The sequence below is a fragment of the Dermacentor variabilis genome, chromosome 10, assembly GCF_050947875.1.
Source record: "Dermacentor variabilis isolate Ectoservices chromosome 10, ASM5094787v1, whole genome shotgun sequence".
Classification (NCBI taxonomy): Eukaryota; Metazoa; Arthropoda; class Arachnida; order Ixodida; family Ixodidae; genus Dermacentor; species Dermacentor variabilis.
The window spans coordinates 64,049,193-64,063,326 of record NC_134577.1 but is presented as its reverse complement, the minus strand read 5'-3'; the positions used below and the strand labels follow the sequence as shown (position 1 = coordinate 64,063,326).

General features: G+C 47.1%; 1 protein-coding gene across 2 annotated transcripts in view; it reads right to left on the bottom strand.

Annotated features, from left to right (window-relative positions):
- The window catches only part of LOC142560637 (glycine dehydrogenase (decarboxylating), mitochondrial), a 50,941-nt gene that overhangs the window by 5,599 nt on the left and 31,208 nt on the right, over nt 1-14,134 (bottom strand). For both annotated transcript variants that reach the window (XM_075672862.1, XM_075672863.1), the window contains 11 exons: nt 13,717-13,797; nt 13,241-13,341; nt 10,946-11,030; nt 10,188-10,229; nt 9,351-9,493; nt 8,536-8,611; nt 7,982-8,107; nt 6,753-6,832; nt 5,441-5,623; nt 2,465-2,724; nt 187-282 (listed from right to left, as the gene is read on the bottom strand). In XM_075672862.1, coding sequence (XP_075528977.1) covers nt 187-282; nt 2,465-2,724; nt 5,441-5,623; nt 6,753-6,832; nt 7,982-8,107; nt 8,536-8,611; nt 9,351-9,493; nt 10,188-10,229; nt 10,946-11,030; nt 13,241-13,341; nt 13,717-13,797 — 1,273 coding nt within the window. The remainder of the gene's footprint in view (nt 1-186; nt 283-2,464; nt 2,725-5,440; nt 5,624-6,752; nt 6,833-7,981; nt 8,108-8,535; nt 8,612-9,350; nt 9,494-10,187; nt 10,230-10,945; nt 11,031-13,240; nt 13,342-13,716; nt 13,798-14,134) is intronic.

Below are 14,134 nucleotides of genomic sequence, written 5' to 3'. Positions count from 1 at the left end.
GTCAAGGTGTGGGAACGCAAGCAAACTGTTCCCTCTTCGCCTCATTTTGCGGAATAGCGTTTACTGGGGCCAAGCGTCGCGTGAACAGCGGCCCAGTTCACTGCTGCCCTATCTCCAGGATCGGCCCACTTCCACCAACGAACGGCGGATGTCTCGGCGGTACAGATGTCACGCGTTGTCACGCACCGTAGTCCTGCAGTCTCTTGGCGATGTCCATAGCCTCGACGCCGGTGGTCTTCTTGAAGTCCCGCATGTCCAGGATGAACTCGTGCGCCACGAAACCTGAGTGCCATAAAAATAACGCGTAAAGCACGAACAATTGTCCGTGAGAGTCAACGCCCAATCAGCGCTGCGCCGAGAATTAACGATTGAGAATATTTCACTCACCGAGTAAAAAGCGCACGCTCCGCATCTACGTACATTGCCACGCGCCGTTTTATGTACTTTCTGTAGGTGCCCATTTTTGGGAGGAGCCGTCAGCGTCGTCGAGTTATATAGTACTGCTCGGCCGCAGGTACGCGACTACGGTGTTCGAAATTTCTCGAACGTTGTCGGCGGTTAAATCGCGTCTGGCAACATTGCGCCCGCGTTGTTGCGAGTAGCGTTGTTCATTCTCGAACCCACGCGAGCGCACCAGGGATTAATCTGGGATTCACGGTATCCATAACGGACAAACCGGACTCGGGAGACCAGATTCGACCATTGACGACTGTGCTCGTCGCTGACGCTGCGGTTTACACTTAAGGCTGTTTCAATTTTTTTTTCTCACCGACACTACAACGAGACGATATTACACTCTAATTTGCCTCACGCCCCAGTTCTTCGAACACGTCTACTTCGAATTACGAAGGCGTGCAACCAGTCGCAGCAGACTAACCAGATTGAGGGCTTGTTATAGCCCTAATTACGATATCTTTCTTCACGTGTATACCCTTCGGATGTCGTGGACGTCTCCAAAATTTTCTTTTCTTTCTTTTTTTCTTTGCATTTGGCGGGCAACGTGCAGGCCTGAGGCCGTGTTGTGTAGGGAGTGTTTTCGTTTTCCATCCTTTCAACGATTTGTCATAGGCTCGCGGGTCACCACTGCAGCTGCGACCGCTAAAAAGATGAAGAAAAAAAAACGTTTCGTAAAATAACCTCTATTCTGTATACGGCGGCCGTGTGAGAAGTCTACTGTATACAACGTATAATAGGTCATCACATGTGGTAATTATCTCTGTAGGATTCTCGGGCCTCGTGTCGAGATATATAATTATAGTCTGTGTAATATCGCATGGCCGATATAATATACATCAACTGGAGTAATACCTTTGTCGCATATGTATCTGTAATGTAGGTTATATCACTCTGCGTACCCGGCGGTAAAAAAAAAAAAAAAAGAAGGGGAATCAAAGAAGTAATTCATTTTTTTTATTTTATCTTTTTTACAAAATATTGAGCCAGACAGCCACAGTGCGGCCAAAAGAAATTTCTTTCTTCCTAATTTTATAATAATGAAATCGAAGCTTACAACATAAATTTACAGGGTTTCCAGTACTGCTTTTAGGCACCTGGGCTTTCTCAAAGTCAGGGCTTCCAGGCCCTTAGCGTCGGTGAAATGGCGGCGGTCGAGTCGACTCAAATGTGCATCGGACTTGGCTACCGGGCTGTAGACACGCTACGTAGAAGTGCGTGCCCCTCAACGTTTGCTCATTTCGTTTCCTTTCCCCCCTACTCCCTCCGCGCACGGAGAGTAGCCGACTGGAAGATGTCTTGTTAGCGTTCCTAGCTTACCTTCCTTCATTCCTTCCTTCACTCTTTCTCCGATTGCTGTCAAGTGAAACATCTTGAGCAGTTAGAACAATGTGGGGCTCTCTCTCTCTCCGCCGTTCTTTCCGTCTTTCACTTCCCCTTACCCTTCCCCCCAGTGTAGGCTAGCAAAGCTACATCTCATCCGGTTAACCTCCCTGCATTTACCATCCCGTTTGCCTTGCTCTCGCTACCTCCCTCTAGAAGTAGCTTGCCCAAGCAGCTTTGCGTGCACAGAGAAATCCAATATCCTTTGGACGCTCTTTGTGTTCATTTGCAATCCTGGCCGATAGAATCCCCCAAGTTTAGTAGTACCTTCAGGGGGTGTACGGTAGCGCGATTAAAAGACGGGACAAAAGAAGACGCTGTGTACGTCCCTGCGTGTCTTCTTTTGTCCCGTCTTTTAATCGCGCTACCGTAAATTCCTTGAAGATGCATTAACAACAAGCCCACATTGCAATCCTCGTGAACTTTAGTAGTACGCATTGCTGGGCTATTTGGTTCACAATTCCAGACCCCGAGATTTATGGCAAATTAGCGCAAAATTGGAAAACGAAAGTGTTTAGGGGACGAGGGAGCGCTAACTTCAGGTCCCCTATTTCTAAAAAAAAAAGAAGAAAAAAAAATCCCCCAAATAGCCTAGCGGAGGATCCACGCTGCCCAGGGTCCCACGTACCGTTCTTGCCGAGGTAGAGCACCTTGTAGTGGTCCTCGAGCCGCTTGCGCATGTAGTTCGCGTTGAGCATGGCCACTTCGGTGGCCCGCCGCAGCCCCTGCGAGCCCATCATCTTGATGTAGGCCCACGAGATGGGCAGGATGGCCGACGAGCCCCACGGGGCGGCGCACACGGCGCCGAACGAGCTCTGGCCGCCGCCGCCCAGGGACCACGGGTCCACCACCGGGTGCGAGGGCAGGAACGGCGCCAGGTGGGCCTTCCTGCGCGCGGGTGCACGTGGTTACACTCACGTGATGACATGTGATTACGGGCGCGGCCTCCTCGGACACCGCCAAAAATCCGAGTCCCGCATCACCTCTCAAATTCGTCTGAAAAGTGCAAAAGACCACTTCCTGGATCCGATGTCACGGGCATAATATGCTCGCTGCAGCATGTGCCCGTGTATGGGGACAAAGAGTCCCTTTCTCCACTGTGTTCAGGTTAAAGCTTGTTTATTTCTTCCTAATTTTAATTCTATAATAATGAAATCGATAAAAAGTTGTAACACACACACATACACACATTAATATATATATATATTACAGTACAGGCTTTCAGGTACCTGTGATTCCTCGAAAGTAAGTCAAGGCTTCCAGGAATAAACGAGGCACTTAAAAGTACATCCTTTATTTTCTTAAACAATTTGACCGAAACTTGCACAGTTAATGTATTTTTACCAGCTGATCTCAAAAATTTTTCCTCTGATAATTATTTTTGTGATATTCAAAACTGGGTGTTCTTTGTTTAGGGCCTATTAGCTCATTAACAGCCACTTGAACAACTTGCAACACGCAGACTCGATTCTGAATGTTCGTTGTGTGTCGCATGCTATAAATAGTTGTTTCAGGCCATATTTAAGCAAATTTTAAGCGAGGTTGTCAGAATTAGTCACAAATAATGCCCACCTTGACACTTTTCTATCATCAGGGTGGGCATTTTTTATGACTTAAGCTTGACAAGCTGTAACTTCGCTTCAATATTGCCTACATAGAACAACGACTTACACCTTACGACACACTATGAACATTCAGAATCGAGTCCGCGTGCTGTATGTTATCGTGCAAGCTGCTGTCAATTAGCTGATTAACGCGGCATCCAATGTGTGGATGCCGCGTGTCGATCTCTGCTAGACAGCAACGCGCTTACATATATGCGTACTGCACGTATAACTTTTAAATATCGTTCGTTCCGTTGTTGTAGCACACTCGTGAGTGCTGGTGTGCATTTTTATGACGATGTAGACAGACGTTTGACCTTGCTCTGTAGACTTGGCGCTGCAATAAGGCCAGTGACTGCACGTGCCGGGCTCGCGATGCGTGATCGACGTTCCCGGCAACCACTTCGATTCTACTACCGTATTGTTCCAAGCACATCCTCCCATCAAAAAGAAAGAAAGAAATTACGGCGTTTTAAACAAGTGAAGTGGTCGTTGTGAAACCTGAATGGAGGAGGAGGAGGAGGAGGAGGAGGAGGTGTCAATGAAGAGAAAGGAGGAGAGGTCGGCCTGGAGAGCGTGTCTCTAGCCTGCTACTCCTCACTGGGGAAAGCGGAAGTGGGAAGTACAGGGAAAGGTAAGTGGCAGGCCTGAATGGAGCGCTTTAGCTATGCCTTGTCGGGATGTGCGTTGATCATTGCGCAATCGTGGTGATAACCAAGAAACGTGAAGGATGTGGCGTGAGGCTAACTCGGCAGCAGGAAAAAAAAAAAAAGAACGAATCGTAAGCACTCACATAATATCACAGGATACACCTGATCCTATAGGCGTATACAAGTGCAGGACTTAAGAGCGGTGTTTGCGCAACCATGCTTATAGCTGTTCCTGACTGTACTTGTATTTAGGCGGATATCCTACTACGCAATAATAAATTTGCCTCGCACGTGAATTTAGGCGCTTTGAACACTGATTCTCTGCTGCCGAAAGGAAACGGAACTATAGTATAAACATATATATAAACTATATATAACAAGAGTATAAGTCATGTCTGACGTTGCAGTCGCGAGGCGCATGACGTCCCAACATGTCGGATATAGAATACTCTCTTTAGCGTGACGCCGTTAGCTTGACGGAAGGTACCGGCAAAAACAAATAGGACGACGTAATGTGTTCGACCATTGAAATAATGCGAACTCATTTGCATCACTCTCGAGCACGTATTCATGCAAGGACAGCTTTGTGTTCGAATGCTGCGTTTCTTGCTGTTAACGCGATAAACATGAAGAGTGCGTATAAGGCCACAGGACGATCCTGCCACTGAGCTGTCACTCATTGTGGCGTACCGCGTTTAACTGAACTTCATTATTTTCAATTTCAGAGAGAATTGAAAAAGAGAAATTAAAGGGAAAGTTACGTACGCGTATACAAGCCGTGAAGTAGAGTGCACAATAACTATATACTTTAACTTGATTGTGTAGGAATGCAGGCATTTTTATAACCAGTGCACGAACGGCCAGAAGCCGAGTTTTTCGGCAGCACTGCCAACAGAGTTGGCACAAACGCAAATCGAACAAGCCAAAAAAAAAAAAAATGAACCAAGGAAGTACCGGAACAGAGATCGTGGTATAAAGGTTATAAAAAGGGATAAGGTGCCTCAGAAAGGCTGGTCAGCGTTTCAATAGGAGGGACCTTGTTTATAACCTTTATACCACAGTGTGCTGTTCCATCAGTCAGCCCCTTTCTTGATTTAGTAACAGAGATTGTGTTTTTTGGGCTTCTTTCACGTATAGTAGGAACGTCTTGCGCAAAAAAAAAAAAAAAAAAACGAAAGAAGTGCTTTCAGCCCGTTGAACAGCCCAAGAATCGGCGCAATTAAATCACTCACGGCGAAGCGCCGACGTGTGCACTGTAAACGGGTATAGACGGTGCTGCCACCTACAGCTTGGTGCGCGAGCGATCTGGCGTGCGGCCCAGTGAGGGAGCCACGCGGCTTGGGCACTCACACTCCGATGGGTCCCATGCCGGGTCCTCCACCGCCGTGGGGTATGCAGAAGGTCTTGTGCAGGTTCAGGTGGGACACGTCCGAGCCGTAGTCACCCGGTCTGCAGATGCCCACCTGGGCGTTCATGTTGGCACCGTCCAGGTAGACCTGGGCACCGGCCGCGTGCACAAGGTCGCACACGTCGCTGCAATGCGCGGCCGCAAACAACGCCTAAGCTTCAGACCGCTTCAAACAAACAAACAAACAAACAAACAAACAAACAAACAAAACAAACAAACAAACAAAGTGGACTGTTCAGACAACGCCACAGCTCAGAAAGCCCAACCTGCTCCTCAGTCGCCGAGCGTAACCCTCGAATAGGGGAATCGAAATAATAATGGGAGCTTGTAAGAAGGAATACAAATACAGAAGAGTGGTGTTGGCAGGCGCACAAGCGAGCGCGTGCTTTTTATTACCTTCGTAAAGGAGCGCATCATCACGGAAACAGAGTATTTTATTATATAGAAAAATTTTATTTACCCAGATACTGTTTTACATTTATATGTGTATTACTTCAATAATTTTATTTACCGCTGGCGAATAAACAAAGAGCCCATAATTTATTGGTGGAATGATCTTATTCAGGGGGGCAGCGCAGCATCAGGAAAAACTAGCTCTTTCATGCAATGCTGCCCCCCCCCCCCCCCCCACTAACCACCCCCGAAAAAAAAAACCCGGGGACTGCTGATTAATTTTGACTCCCTTGGGTTCTTTAACACGCATCGAAATCTAAGTACACGGCGTTTTTCCATTCGGCCCCCGCCGGAATGCGGCCGGGATCGAACCGACGACCTTGAGGTCAGCAGCGCAACGCCGTGGCTACTATGCTACACCGCGGGCGGGTTGGCCAAATTTCGAGTAGATGTTAATGGCCCCGACTTCAACCCGTCCGCAACGAGGCCGTTCATGCCCCAATCCCCTTCTCGGTCCTTCGCAAGCCGGATAGAAACGTTGCACGACAGCCGGTGTGTTGCGGGAACAGCTGTTGCACTGAAATATGCACACATCCCCCGCACAGTATTGCGAAGCAAGTTAATGGAGATGCGCACAAGCGCGTCATCTAACGTGGAACTGTATGGCAAATTAATACATTTGCGCCACAACATTGCTACAAACTTTGTTGACAACGTTTTTTTTTCTTTGCCAAGCGACGTGTAGCAGCCAGTGCCACCTAGAGGCACCAGCTTCTCCTATCAAACCACGTCAAAAAATGACAATAATCTGTGACGCGCTTTTTTGCCCATATTGGCACGTTCCACTCGGAAATTGCGTACCAGATTGTCTCCTCGTAGATTCCGTTTGTGGACGGGTACGTGATCATGATGCAGGCCACCTTGTCTCCGTGCTGGTCGAGCTGCAGCGGGTGCAGAAAACAATAAGGACGATGTTGGCACAAAGCGCAACACGCTCCCTGTGCATTAAACTTCCAACTTGCCACACTGCCAACTTACCATTGAAAATGACTAAACAATCAACAAACAAAGATCGCGTTGCCATTACAGGTCAAATATTACTGCGGCGCAGCTTTACGAAATGCAAGCACGAGCTGCAAGATGAATTATTATCAAGATGAAACAGTCGTTCGTGCATTGTGGAAGAAAAAAATAAACAATGTGCGCTAACAACTGATTGATCGATCCATCGGTTGGCTGATTGACTGGGTATAACGTCTCGAAGTAACACAGGGATTATGAGGGACGGCGTAGTGCAGGTTTCCATGATATTTGTGAGGACCTGGGGTTCTTCAGCGTGCGCTTAAATCCAAGTACACGCGCATTTTCTTTTTTGCGTTTCGTTCGAATTAGAATCAGGCGTCGGGAAATCAAGCCTGCGACCTCCTGCTGAGTACAGAAGCCTTCCCTATCTACGACGTTTGGCAATTACAGCATGCTTGCAAGCGGCGCCACGGACCAGCAAGCACAAGCAAGGTGACATCAAGACGATCGCAAGGCGCAACCGACAGTCCAAGCCACTGGGCAGGCGTACAATCTCATCTATTGCTGTGATACCCTCTCCTCAACTCCCCCCCCCCCCTCCCTCCCTGTCGACAGTCACTTATCAAGGATTATAACTAAGACGGTCAACGTTCGGGCATGGGCTTGCTGGGGTCGTCCGCTACGCTGCTACACCTATCCCCACAACGAGTACGATGCGACCAAGCGCGAGTGTAAAAAACGTCGCAGCGACGTCATGACACAGTAGTAACGAAACCATTAATTGGCTGCAGAAAACGTAATATATTAAATTATAAGCGGCTTTGTGAGGGTCAATAATACTGTTTTTTTTTTGTTTTTCTGGGTTATAGAGATCCATGACCTTCATTCGACGAAGAAAAAAATGAATAGTCGAAAATATCGCGTCAGTAGCGCCTCAGCAACGGTCCCCCGAATGAGCGACCCGAGAGAGAAAGCTGAGGAGGAGAAGGTACGGTACACGGTGGAGAACCACACACACACGTTGCGGGCTGGGGGCAGACGAGGCCGCACACCCGTGTACAACGCACCTTGGCCTTGAGATGCGCAACGTCCACGCTGCCGTCCTTCTTGATGTTCACCGGGTCGACGGCCATGCCGGCCATGTGTGCACTCGCCGGATTCGTGCCGTGCGCAGACATCGGGATCAGGCAAACCTGCGCCAAGGAGCGTTCTGTTCGGGCGCACGAATAGCGTTGTAACCGCGGCACTGTTCTTGTGCCGCGGTCTGGTGATTTGTACTGATCAGATAAGATGAAAAAAAGGAAATCTGCAGATACTACGCACTTCAGTAATCAGTGTTATATCAAGCATTTTTAAAGGTAGCTGGCTACCTACTACCGGCCGGAATTGCGCTGAGTGTGACGACATATGCCAGGAATACGCGTGTGGCCAAGTGGGTCGATCATCCGACTATAGCCACTGGACGACCCTGGTTCAATTATCACTATCGGGTACGTAATTCTTTTTTGCCCTTTCTTTGGAGACAGCTTGTGTGACATACCGCCTGCTGGCCGGAAGAGGCAAAAAAAAAAACTGCTTTGACAATCACCTGCACTTAAATGTAGACGGCGTTTGCACTTACCTTCCTGTGCTTCTCTCCTTTGGATGAGAAGTACGAAGAGATCGCCCTCAGGCCGGCGTACTCGCCCTGCGCACCGCTGGAAGGATATGACGTCACGTGTAGGTTACACGATTACGAAGATAGGAAATGAGCACAGAGCAAAGCGTGCAAAGTTCACCACGGATTGCTGTATAATGTCCACCTTGAAAAAAAAAAAGCGCGTCTCGAAACTAACTGAAGCGCACTCGTGGAAGAGTGTAAAGCTGCTTGACAGACTTTGTCGGCGGTGTAAAAACAATCCCAAAAACAAAATAAATAAACAAAGATTGCAGCCTAATCCAACCTTACAAAATCAACTGGAACGTTTATATTGCTTTTGCGAGCGTCGTTCGCAGTCACAGGAGCTCATAGAGTTTGGAAATTGCTTGCACTTTACTGCACGAGCTTTATAGAAGGAGGAAGTTTAGGCTGCTGTATTCGCTGGATTGCTGCGAGCGCATGCTGCTAATTAATATGCGCAGGTACGATAAGGCAAATGCCACCAAATAAATATTTTTTCACTGTTTGGTTTTGACCGCCCAAAGCTACGCCTACGCAATGAAAGTCGCCCCAGTGCGGTGATATCCAGACTAATCTTCACCACCTGGGGTTCGTTAAGTGCGTCGAGGTCTCGCTTCATCTCAGTTCCCCGAGTTCTAGATTCATCACAGTGATGCCTGAACCATAATTTAAATATAACATTCTCTCTCTCTCTCTGACATCGTGTCCAGCGTCACAACGCGACAGACGCTTCAGTGGCCCATGCGAATCGCGTTTAAAAGGCAGCTTGCACAGACCTGTTGGGCTGTAGGGACACCTTGTCGTAGCCCGTTATTTCGCACAGGTCCTGCTCGAGCTCCTCGAACAGCCGGAGGTAGCCCCTGGCCTGTTCCAGCGGCACGAACGGGTGGATGTTGGCGAACTCCGGCATCGAGCACGGCTGCGCAGCAACGGTGGAGGAAACAGAATTAACATTGTCCCAGGAGAGAAGTTGGGAGCACCCGACGTGCAAGAAGCTGCGAATCTGAACGTTCGTTTTGTAATGCGATTACTTTTTTTTTTTCGTAAGTAAACAACTGCCCTCAGTAACACACTGAAATACACGACGTCACAAGCAGCTAGCGCTGCCGCTTCCTTCCCTTCGCTTCGCCTGGCCGCATGTAGTTTCCCAGTGCTTCGAGTTGTCGATTAATCCGGCCTCGTGCAGCGATCTGTTGGCCTATGTGGTTAGCTCGGAATGTGTAAGCGACCGCCCCGGAAAGCCGTTCGCCTTGGGTTCGATCATCGGACCAGAGTGAATGAGAGAAAACTCTATTCGAAATGTCCGGCGATTCGGGCGGCGCGCAAATAATTTTTCTTCGACAGCGAAAATTATGAGGTAACGTCTTTCGCTTTGTAATCTTGCGACCTGGAACATAAAGCTTTCGGTGTCGGACATGTCTACATCGTACCATAAGAAGATTATCATGCCTCACTTGTGGACATGTCGTTATTGTACTATACGAAGAAAGGTAATCTGCAAAATAGGACTGAATACATACTTTCATGTAATGTACTTTAGAAAAACCATATATAGCTTTTTTAAAATAATTACGGCAGAACCTTACAGCGAACGGTATGCAACGCCTACTCACCATCATTTCTACGGTGCTGTTGAGTTTCATGGTGCAAGAACCCTGCGAAAATAAAAAAAAAGAAAGGAAAAGGAAACTTTAGTGCCCTCTATAAGCGCTGCTTTGAATTTTAAAGAACTCTTCAACTATTCGAACATCTTGGCTCGCTGTCATCTGTAGCGTAATGTGTGGAAGATCGGGTGTGATTAGCTCGACAGTATCAAAAAGCAGCAAAAGCTGCCACACGAGTTGGTATTAAAGAACAGTACAGCAAGATAGCAGTTTCAGATTTACTTTCAACACCAACGAGACTCATCTAATGAACAAGACAAGCAAAATAATTTTAGTAACTAATAACTGTTTAAAATAGAAGCAAAGGTTAGAAGCCGAGATTCCGCTCAGCGAAGGCAAAACTTTAAATATGGGACTTCGTGTCGGAAGCTGGTGAACGTAACCTCGCGTTAACCGGAGAGGTAACGACCTACGTTCCGTGGATAATGCAAATGCCGGAGTGTGTGTCTATGCTTGGTTTGTCGCTTTTACAGGCCGGCGCACTGAGAGTCTCTGGAGACCCTCCGTACTCCCTACGGGCGGGCCGCGCATGCGCCGTCGATGCCATGACAGCACGGCGACGGCGCAGACGGTCCCCGACGCGCCTCAAGTGTCCGTACAATTGCTATCGCAATATCAGTTTGCAATTAACGGCGCATGGCTCGGAGATAAGCGGCGGCAAATCGGTGTCAGCTGTGCGCACCGCGTTGCGGGTCAAGCGAGCTCACCAGAGGTATCATGGAGTGCACGAGCGAGATGTCCTTGTTCTCGAGCTGCTTCATGAACCGCACGATCTGAGTCTCGGAGTGGTACCTAGAACAGATGACACAAACAACAAAATTCAAACAATCTTGAAACAATGTTGGAACAATGTTAGAACAACGTTGAAACAACGTCGTAACAACGTCGGAACAATGTCGGTAAAATGTTGGAACAATGTCGGTAAAATGTTGGAACAATGTCGGAACGATGTCGGAACAATGTTGATTGCGTGGTCGCCTTCACGCTCCCGCATTCGATGGCACCCAGTGACTGTCTCTTCTGTTTGTCGTACGCTCGAAAAAAAGTCAGCTGAGCAACGGTTACTTGGCAAGTTCTGAAATGCGTAACGAGAAGGCTGTTCGGGCTTGATTGTCTTAATTCAGTAGAGAAAGTAACACAAGCACTACCAATTTCTCCGGCTATTTTCTTACCGCATTTTCGTTTTTGTTCCGTACATGCGATCGCCACATTCCCTGCGTATAAGTTTTTCGTAGGCGCGTATGCTCGCGGCCAACTAAGGTTTGCTATTCAAATAGACGCGAAACGCGGAAATGTTCTTGAACTCTTAAACCCCAATGCAAGCATAATTTGATGAATTAAAAAAGAAAGTTCAGCCATTGTGCCTATTAGTCCAGATATTTTAACTTATGCACTAGGCTTTCGACAAATGTATATGAAATAAAAAGAATGTTAAATAAGATGCACTCATTTTAAAAGTTCACATACTTTAACTGCGCAACAAAGCCAATATTGAAAATCACATTTACTAGAGAGTTAACATTTTTTAAACCTGATATACTTTCTTTCGTCTAAATTATATCCCCAGTTGGCCAGCATGACTGCTGAAAAAGTGGCGTAAATAACAAAACGAATCCACGTAGGCTGTAAAATAAATTCCATTTGTTTGCTCTAGGTGCTCTAATAAATGCTGCTGGCAAAAAAGTGGATACCTTTTTTTTTTGGAAACAGTTTTGATTTTCTAAGCGTTGCGCGTCAACATCTCGGATATTTAGAGACCCGCGTCAATTTTTCTAAACATATCTGTCTTTGAAAAAGAAAATTCCACGAAGAGGCACTAGAATGCAACGTTTTCTATGAAGTGAAACAGATGTCACTCAAGTCGGCTCTCAAAGGAAACATTCCTGCCGCTCACATGCATTTCTACCAGGAAACCCCGAGCTAGAGTTACAACTTACTATATTTATATATATATATATATATATATATATATATATATATATATATATATATATATATATATATATATATATATATATATATATATATATATATATATATATATATATATATATCTTCACTGTAATTAGCGGGTGTAACTTCATGTTATTAAATTAATAAAAATCGTTGGAAGTTAGCGCTCATCTGTCATCTTCTCTTTGCTGACGTGTATATCTGCGCTACAAGTCACCACTACACAATACCAAGAAGCCCAAATAGCCACATTAGTGAAGCTCATGTTTCTTTTTGTTGTCGCGCAAAAGCTAACTTGTCGCTTTCCAGATCATGGCTAGTTTGCGTCTGCGATCCCAACCTTCCCGCTAGCTATAACAGAGGTCGGAACGCACAGATTCGGTGGGTTCGGCACAGCTTAATTTCTTTAAAATGAGCCTAACAGCCACCACACCTGCTCTCGAGCAAATTGCCGCCACCTACTTGCGCCCGATGTGACCAGGCGTCGAATCCGAAACTTTGCGCTGGGCAGTGAGGTGCCAATATTCATCCAGTCAAGGCCCCATTCAAGCGAAAACAAAGTGATTCGCAAGCAAGATACCCAAAAGTGTTGTCGTGTTTCAATTCTTCAGAAATATATGCTGATGATGGACAGAACGAGCACAGTTTTGTAACGGGCTGACACGTTTTTAGCGTAGACGCATACCGGAACAGGAGAGCGGAAGCGCTGATGGCGACTACTTGCGACGCAATATTTAGAGTGGGTTACAAGCACTCTGAACTTCACGAGTGTTTCCAAATTATTTTTAAAGAGAGGACTAACAACAGCACTAAGAATAGATCATATACGTACATTCATCACCAGTGCATACATGCGGCGTGAACGCGTTGAACTATAGTTCTGTGCGCTTTAAGTTCGACATAACACCACGAGATGTCGCCACCAGCGTTGCAATCCCCCCCCCCCCCCCCACACACCGTTCATGGCATTTCGCAGTATCACTGAGCCTTGTACACTGACACGTCTATACGGCGGTGCTGCGACGCTCGACTATGCATCAGGTGCTCACGTGTTGAAGACGGGATGCGTGAGAAATTCGGAGGTCCTCTTGTGCTCGCTGAACAGCAGGCTGTCCGTGGGCTGCTCGGGCACGTCGCTGGCCAGTTGCGCCTGCAACCAACCCACAGTTTCAATCGGCACGCAATATTTTCTGCAGATAGTAATATTCTCTTGCTGCTTTGCGAGAGGGTAGCAAACGGCAACGAAACAAGCCGTATACGACTTGTTCGGGCTTCTTTAGCCGGTCGATTAGGGAAACAACAACAACAACAACATTGGCGCTTGTCCTGTGTCGTTCTCCCCACTTGTGATCGTCTTAGTTGGCGCTGTTCCTTCCTAATTCACAACAACAACAACAACAACAACAACAACAACAACAACAACAACAACAACAACAACAACAACAACAACAACAACAACAACAACAACAACAACAACAACAACAACAACAACAACCGCGTGCGACAAACGCATGGCCATGCTCACCGCCGTCTTTTTACTCTCGAAGATCCAGAGGAGGTCGTCCAGGTCCTTCTCCGTCACGGTTTCGTCCAACGAAACGCCAACCTGCGACACACGGCACATGTAAGAGCGGGGCACCACTATAGGTTCTACGCGACGCCCAATCTTGAGTTACCGCGTACTTGTATTTCGCGACCCATGTAGCATAGCACGCCAGATAAAGCTCACGCTGCAGTAATATTGCCTACGAAATAACGTAAACATGAAAGCTAGAAGCTGTTTCACGTGTACAAAATGCCGCTTGGCTGCGGCCTAATGCGTCCTGTCATGCGAGCGCAGTGGCTGGACTTTTTTTTAGTGCCACAAAGAATGAAGCTGGAAAAAGAATAACGACGGGGCGGGGTGGGGAGGGTGTATTGTTACGTTGATTTAAAATGTAGGG